Raw genomic sequence first — 8154 nt, 5'->3', positions numbered from 1 at the left:
AAAAAAACCCACCAGAAACCATCCAGGTAAACAAAAACTCCTCAAAGTTCTCAGTAGATAAATACCTGGCCAAAGTTAAACACAGCACAGAAAAACTGTAACTCAACATACAGTCTTCCAGGCTCTTGGTTGAATAGCCACCACAAACAACTAGAAAGATTCTGTAAAGGAAGGAGAAAATAGTCCTTTAAAATCAAGCAAGCCAATCACTTCCATCCAACCAGAGCACAGTACAATAACTTGTCTACTTAATTATTAGGGGGAAAAAGACTAAAGGGGAAAACACTGAGAGAATATATTGGCTTTGTCTTTCGAACAAGAGGTTTCAACCTCTCCTCCTGACAGATGTCATTCAAACAGCGCCTATTCTGATCAGATCTGAAGCAAGAAGACATGAGCCACAATACAGAAGCTTACATGATAGATCAGGACTGCGACTAGCCGAAGACAGGACTGATTTTAAAATTAGTTCCACACAATGAAAATAATCACATCACTCAGCAGCCGTTCTTGGCAGCATTTCTTACTTTTTGATTTTTGTTCTTAAATAGTAGTTAAAAATGGTGCTGAGTGATAACACAGTAGGTAACGTGAAACCCAGGATGAAAACGGTTCCTTCAAGGGTTATATGGTCCATTGCTTTACCTCTAGGCAAGTTACATTTGAATTATCCCAAAGAATTATATGATAAGAAGTGATAAGTCATAAAAAAGGGCATATAGTAACTAATTTTTTTTTAAAAAAACCTCCATTAATCAAAGAAATGCATTTTAAAAATAAAGTGCTATACTTATAAAATAATCAAATTAAAAAATAATTTATAATATTCAATGCCAGTGAAAGTACTTCATAAATTTGTACTACTCCTTTGGAAAACAATTTAGTAGAATATCTCCAAAGTCACAAATACGTATACTCTTTGATCTAGGTTTCCCAACTTTAGGGAATCTATTGGCACATAACAACAACATCATAAGGAAATATAATGTATGAAGATGGTTAGGAGAGTATTTTGAAAACCTGGAAATCCATAAGGAAGCAGCTGAATAAATTCTACTGTAGCTCCCCTATGGTTTACTGGGGAGCCACTTAAGTAACAGTTATGACTAATGTGTAGCAACTCGAAAAAGCTTGATAGAAGTGACACAGAGGGGATATAAATCTGTATGTATGACTATAACCCTGAGAAATGCACTGAAAATTAGAAGGTATGATGGACCACTTTTTCCTTTTTTCTGTATTTTATAACCATTTCATGACATGTTTTTTCTTTCACAATTAAAAATTATTCTTTAAAGTTTATTTATCTAAGGAATATCTTTTGAGAGATCGCATAGGCATTTATCCACTGAGGTCCGTCAAGGAGTAATGATACCAGAGTCTAGGCTCAGAGCATAGAAGGAAGAAACATTTCTAAGCAGAATAAACTACTGGAATACTTAGGCAAAAGTACTGTGAATTACTCATGCTCCTTCTCCCCTAAAACAGCACTTTTAGGTTTCAGAAGGCCTGGCTGCCACCCTCCTAGAAAGAAGCAACTAAGTTTCTCCCAGATGTCTGAATAAAACCTTTGCCAATCATTTCAAGAGTTGACCCCAAAACAAAATCAGAAGAAACATTTACAGCAAACAGGCCAATAATGAGAAGTAAACACAGCAACACATGTCGAGTCAGTTGCTGGTCTCCACTCTGTAGATACTGTTCTTCTTCCTGGGCTAATATGCAGCTCTGGGAGTTGCAGCGACTCACACAATGATCATCTATAAAACAGCAAGTACAACAATTTGTAATCAGAGTTCTTTATTTAAGTAGATTTTAAATTCATAATGACTTCCTAAGTAAACTACCACATATGCACATTTGGCTAAGAATCAGTATATATTTAAGATGCAATCTGAGGAAGCCTCCTTCGTGTTGTTTTAAGAGGGTTTTTCTCTAAAAAATCAGCACAGGTGGTATACAACAGTGTCCTTCTACACGAGTCAACAGTGTACATATTGTTTAAAGGCAAAGCAGTAACTCATGTTTCATACAGTGAATATGATAAATATGATCAGAATATGATCAGAAAATACAAGATGCCCCTACCATTTAAGAGAGTTTTCAGGAATCAATGTTACTAACAAAGACATGAATAGACAAACAAAATCTCCTTTAGGAGATGTTATTTTTTTTAGGAAAAAAAGCTGTGGAATCAGATTACATGGCAAATATGATAATGGATTTATCTATTAGCTATACTGTGTAGGGAGAAACGAATAAGGAGAAAAACCTTGGAAATTCTGATGTGAAGAAACATTAGTTTTAGAAAAGGGGCATACTTAAAATTACAACTGAGCAAATGTTTATCTGAATGCGAAAGGAGGCTTCCTATCAGAAAAAAATCCGTGACATATTTTTACATCTTTCTATAGAAATATAGAATAATGTAGTAGAAATGTGAATTATACTATTATTTAATATTCATCCTAGCAGCAGAGAACAGCCAAATATAAACTCCACTTATATAATAACAACTACAACTGCTGTTTTCCATAGTTAGTGAGCATTTATAACATACACTGCACACTGTGCTAAGTAACCTACATACATCATTTCTTATAACTCAATGTTTTCTGTATTAGAGCATTTAGTGCCTTTGGCAACAATACAGTTCACATATGCCTCATTCAGGAAATGCACTTCCTTTCCCAGTTTGTATATAAATGAGCATAGTTGACTGAAAGTGCTTTGCAATTCCACATACATGTGCTTGAATGTTTGAAATAATTTGAAATTTAGATCACAAATATGATTTATATGCCAAAATGTTATTGCCTTTAGGGTTTTTTTTTTTTTTTTCTTATAAGAAAGGATATATTTAAAGGATATGGATTCAAAATGTAATTAAGCAGTCATTAGTTCTGACCCTAGTGGGGCAGGGGGTCAGAAGGAGACATGGAGTGAGGGATATCATAGCTGATGTCAGATGGATCTTGGCTCAAAGCAAAGAATACCAGAAAGATGTTTACTTGTGTTTTATTGACTATGCAAAGGAACTCAATTGTGTGGATCATAACAAATTGTGGATAACATTGAGAAGAATGGGAATTCCAGAACACTTAATTATACTCATGAGCAACTTGTACATAGACCAGGATGCTGTCATTCAAACAGAACAAGGATACTGCATGGTTTACAATCAGAAAGGGAGTGCATCAGTGTTGTGTCCTTTCACCATACTTATTCAATCTATATGCTGAGCAAATAATCCGAGAAGATGGACTTTATGAAGAAGAACATGGCATCAGGATTGGAGGAAGGCTCATTAACAACCTAAGATACGCAGACACAACTTTGCTTGCTGAAAGTGAGGATGACTTGGAGCATTTACTAATGAAGATTAAAGACTATATATAGTCTGCAGTATGGATTACACCTCAATATAAAGAAAACAAAAATCCTCACAACTGGACCAATAAGCAGCATCATGATAAATGGAGAAAAGACTGAAGTTGTCAAAGACTTCATATTACTTGGTTCTACAATTAACACCAATGGAAGTAGCAGTCAAGACATCAAAATATGTTTTGCATTGGGCAAATCTGTTGCCAAAGACCTCTTTCAAGTGCTGAAGATCAAAGATACCTCCTTGAAGACTAAGATGTGCCTAATCCAAGCTGTGGTATTTTCAATCACCTCATATGCATGAGAGAGCTGGACAATGAATAAGGAAGACCCAAGAAGAGTTGATGCTTTTGAGTTGTGGTGTTGGCAAGGATGCTGAAAGTACCATGGACTGCTAAAAGAACTAACAGGTCTGTCCTGGAGGAAGTGCAGCCAGAATGCTCCTTGGAAGTGAGAATGGCCAGACTTTGTCACATCTACTTTGGTCATGTTGTCAGAAGGGATCATCCTCTGGAGAAGGATGTCATGCTTGGTTAAGTGGAGGGTCAACAAAAAAGGAGAAGGCCCTAAACACGATGGATTGACACAGCGGCTGCAGTGATGGGCTCAGGTATAGTAGGGATCATGAGGCTGGTGCAGGACTGGGCAGTGTTTTGTTCTGTTGTACAGAAGGTCGCTATGAGTCAGGGATGATTTGATGGCACATAACAACAACAGTGGTGAGCGGGAGTGGTGGTAGGGCAAAATTCTAAGCTTCTAAAACCAGAAAAAAAAAAAAAGGCTTAAAAACAATGGCCTTTAGGGAAAATTTCTTGGATTTATCTTTGGGATAAATTTACTGGAAATTATACATGTGTGTATAAAAATATTACCTAATACTACTATGTTAAGGGCCTCTGGTGGCATAGTGCCTAAGGCATTTGACTGCTAACCAGAAGGTTGGCAGTTCAAACTTACCAGCCACTTGGTGGAAGGAAGACTGGGCAATCTATTTCTGTAAAGATTTATCACCTCAGAAACCCCATGGGGGTCACTATGAGTCAGAATTGACTTGATGGCAGTGAGTTTGGTTTAGGTTTTGGCTTAATACTACTATGTTAGAAGAACTTTATTTTTTTAAAATGAGTATTTTATTTATGGAAGATTATCCTATTAGCATTTTTCCCCATCTTATTTGATAATCCATATTCTAAAAAAGTATAGCTCCTATAGAAATTCTATGTAGTTATTTTGAGGCATGAGGGTAAGGCATGTTCTATTCCTTAAGGCCATCCTCGTAGCCCTACATTACTTACTTTCCTCAAACGAGGGAGTCATATGCCCACTGGTGCTTGTATTTGCTATTGGCTCTGCTGATGGGCAATGCAATTCACCATTTCCCATGGAGCAGGAACAGCAACCTGTGTAGATAAAACAGTATGTAATAGTAGAGCCCAACCACCAACAGAAACAAGCATGTTCAAGAGATGCCAGACACAGGAAAACAAAACCAAACAACCTACTCACACAAACTTCCCACGTGTTGTCAGTGGAAACGATTTTACATAATGCTATGAAAAAGTATTTAAATGTGGCTAGCTCTGGTGGTGCAGTGATTAAGGCATTTCGCTGCTAACCAAAGGTTGGTGGTTTGAGCCAATCAGCTGCTCTGTGGAAGAAAGATGAGGCAGTCTGCTTCCGTAAAGATGTACAGCCTCGAAAATCCAGTGGGAGTTGCTAGGAGTCAGAATCAACTTGATGGCAGTGAGTTGGCTTTTTTTTTTTTTTTTTTTTTTGAGTTATACAAACAAAACTAAAGGAGGTTTGATGGTGCAGTGGTTAAGGCTAACCAAAAGGCTATGGAGCCCCAGTGGCCCCATGGGAGAATGCTGAGGCAGTCTGCCTCCTTAAAAATAGGGTCGCTATATGTGAGAATCAACTTGACAGCAGCGGATTTTTGGTTATATAGAACTAACATTCAGAGAATGCCAGACAAAGGGCATTCTTTACAGTGTCTCCTCAGTGACTGAGACAAGGAAAATGTTTTTATCCATGTTGTTTTGTTAGTTCTTGCTATGCTTTGGGAAATAAGAATCTGAACATCTTCCTAAAATATAACTTGTATTTCCTCAGTCCTCAAAACCACACTGCGATACTCTGTTGTTCAGTGCTTACTCCTTGGCCTACATTGGAGAGCTCTCTCTGACTTGCCTCTTCTCACCGTCCCCAACCACCCCCACTATTCAACAAAAAGGCCTTCCCTTCTTTCAGGAGAATTCTTTTGCTGCTATTGTTTTTGTTTGTTTGTTTTACTGCAGTAAAATATATATAACATAAAATTTGCCATTTTAAGTGTACCATTTAGTGGTATTAATTATATTCACAATCCTGCATAACCATTATTTGTTCCCAAAACTTTTTCGTCATTCCCAACAGAAACCCTGTACCCAAGAATCATTAACTCCTCATTTCCTCCTCCCTCTAAAACCAACCCTGTTGCCGTTCAGTAAATTCCTACTCCTCATGCTCCTATAGGACAGAGTCGAACTGCCCCATAGGGTTTCCAAGGCTGTAAATCTTTACAGAAGCAGACTGCCACATCTTTCTCCTGCACAGTGGCTGTTGGGTTCAAAGCACTGACCTTTCAGTTAGCTGCTGACTTAACCACCTTGCCACCAGGACTCCTTCCTCCTCCCTCTAGCCCACGGTACCCACTAGTCTGCTTTTTCTCTTTATGCATTTGCCTATGCTAGACATTTCACAGAAGTGGGGTCATACAGAATTAGGACAATTTCTGTCTTCCACAAACCATATGCTTATTTGAGTCTCCAGGCTTAAGTTGGCACAGTGTTTTACATGCTGTAAATTCCCACTCTCATCAATTCATCCAAATCTTCTCCTATAAGCCTCAGCTCAAAACTCAGTTCTTTCAAGAACAGGTCTCCCACTAGTCTGTCAGATGCGGTAAAAACAATTATGTACTTTCTCTTTTCAGATATCTACTTTTGCAAATCCCTTGCTGGTTACAGATAGATTGGTTTATGGAAGTCACACTGAGACATCAGCCATGGAGCTATAATTTTTCCTCTATATAGTCAGAGAACTGCATGCAATGTCTTTTAAAAACTTTTGTACAATATATATCATGGCACTCCTTGACATGGATTATAATAGAATAATAACTTCAGTGATAAACTGTATTAAAATTTAATATGCTAGAAAAATGAATAATTTCTAGGCTGAACTTTTCATTGATAATGTGCTTAAATACTCCAGTAATGTTCTTAAAAACAAAAAAAAAAAGACTTCAAAGTACAGAAACTATAATCTATAATAAGCTATGGCAAATGTCTTTTCATATTTAAGGTAATGATGCCATCTCAAAGTTAAAATAGAACCAAAGAATAATAGAAAGGAAAATAAAGAGATCATCTGACCCAGCCTTCTGTCTTCAGAGACTTGAAGGCTTAAATCATCTAAGATAAAATTGTTAAGAAAACAGACATAGTGTCAGCCCATTCCAATGACATGTATAAATACAGGGGACATGTACACACACGTACATGATTGTAGCCACCATGGAAAACGCTACAGCAGCTTCTTCCTTCAAACATAAGACAGCTAAGTGGCTCATTAGCCTTCTCTTTTCTTCACTGAATTTTGATCTCATATTAAATACTGACTTTTCTTTCCAATCATAATTCCACACTTACAACATGTATAATTATGGGTCTCTGACAACTGTGTAGCAAGGGGCAGGAGTGAGTGAACTATTCTGGATTATCAAAGCTTGGGAAGGCCAGGATGGACATCTCTCCTGGTATTTGTTAGTACTGCTAGCAAATCAGAAGAAAGCAGGATTCAGAGAGGAAGAATAACCAGACTGCTTTAAAACCTTTTCCCTAGGACCATGAGTGAACAGACAAACAAACAAGTCCTTTGCCATAGCCATTTTCAGGGTAGTTTCAGAGAATCATGGTATACTCAATCCTCATTGATCTAGTCACCCATTCAACAAATACTACAAAATATGAACAGTGAACCTGATACTTTGCTAGGGGCTGAGGTTATAGTGGTAGGCAAGTCAGACATAGTACTTACAGTCTAGTGAATCTACAGATAATTTAAAAAGCAATTATAAAATACTGAGATAAGAAGACAGGAAAGTAGAAACATTGCAGAAGGTTTCCCATGGAGCTAAGTGATAGTGGTATTTATACCAGACATGCAAGCTAGTTTTCCTGCTGGAGATGATAATGAGAGGATTTAAAGACCATCTATATTACAGTTTTAACATACTGTGGTAAAGGCATTAGGCTGTTAACCAAAACGGTCAGTGGTTCAAATCTACTAGCTGCTCCGTGGGAGAAAGATGAGGCAGTTTGCTTCCAAAAATGAACCTCGGAAACTCTATGGGGGTCACTAAGAGATGGAATCAACTCAGTGGCAGTGAGTTTGGTTTTTGGTTTTATATTACAGTTTATGTGCTATTTTTTAAAATAAAAAAAACAAAACAAAACACTGCCATAAAGTCATTTCTGACTCCTAGCAACCCCTCCTTGGGTTTCCAAGGTAGTAGTAAAAGTCTCTGGTTTAAAATCCTTGGTTTAGGGTTCCCACAGATGTTCTCAGGCGTCAGGTAGCCAGTTCTAAAATTAAAATGCTAGCTGGAGAAAGAAAACATAACCAGCTGGAGGTTGTGGTTTTCAAACCCTGCCTGAAAACAGTAGTCTGGTTTATAGAAAAAAGATTGAAAGGAAGTGAGGAAGGAAAGAATTCTGGGCATGA

The 8154-nt window shown here is 37.5% G+C and overlaps 1 protein-coding gene across 1 annotated transcript in view; it reads right to left on the bottom strand.

The window, feature by feature from the left end:
* GPR155 (G protein-coupled receptor 155) overlaps positions 1 to 8154 on the bottom strand; it is a 38482-nt gene that overhangs the window by 8459 nt on the left and 21869 nt on the right. Inside the window, exons 10-12 of the mRNA XM_007940399.2 lie at positions 4683 to 4787; positions 1624 to 1760; positions 66 to 161 (exon numbers count right to left, since the gene is read on the bottom strand). Of these exons, the coding sequence (XP_007938590.1) occupies positions 66 to 161; positions 1624 to 1760; positions 4683 to 4787 (338 nt within the window). The remainder of the gene's footprint in view (positions 1 to 65; positions 162 to 1623; positions 1761 to 4682; positions 4788 to 8154) is intronic.

Source organism: Orycteropus afer, unplaced genomic scaffold (assembly GCF_000298275.1).
Source record: "Orycteropus afer afer isolate SDZICR_OR568_19922 unplaced genomic scaffold, OryAfe1.0 scaffold00001, whole genome shotgun sequence".
NCBI classification, from domain to species: Eukaryota; Metazoa; Chordata; class Mammalia; order Tubulidentata; family Orycteropodidae; genus Orycteropus; species Orycteropus afer.
This window is presented reverse-complemented; position numbering and strand designations above follow the sequence as displayed.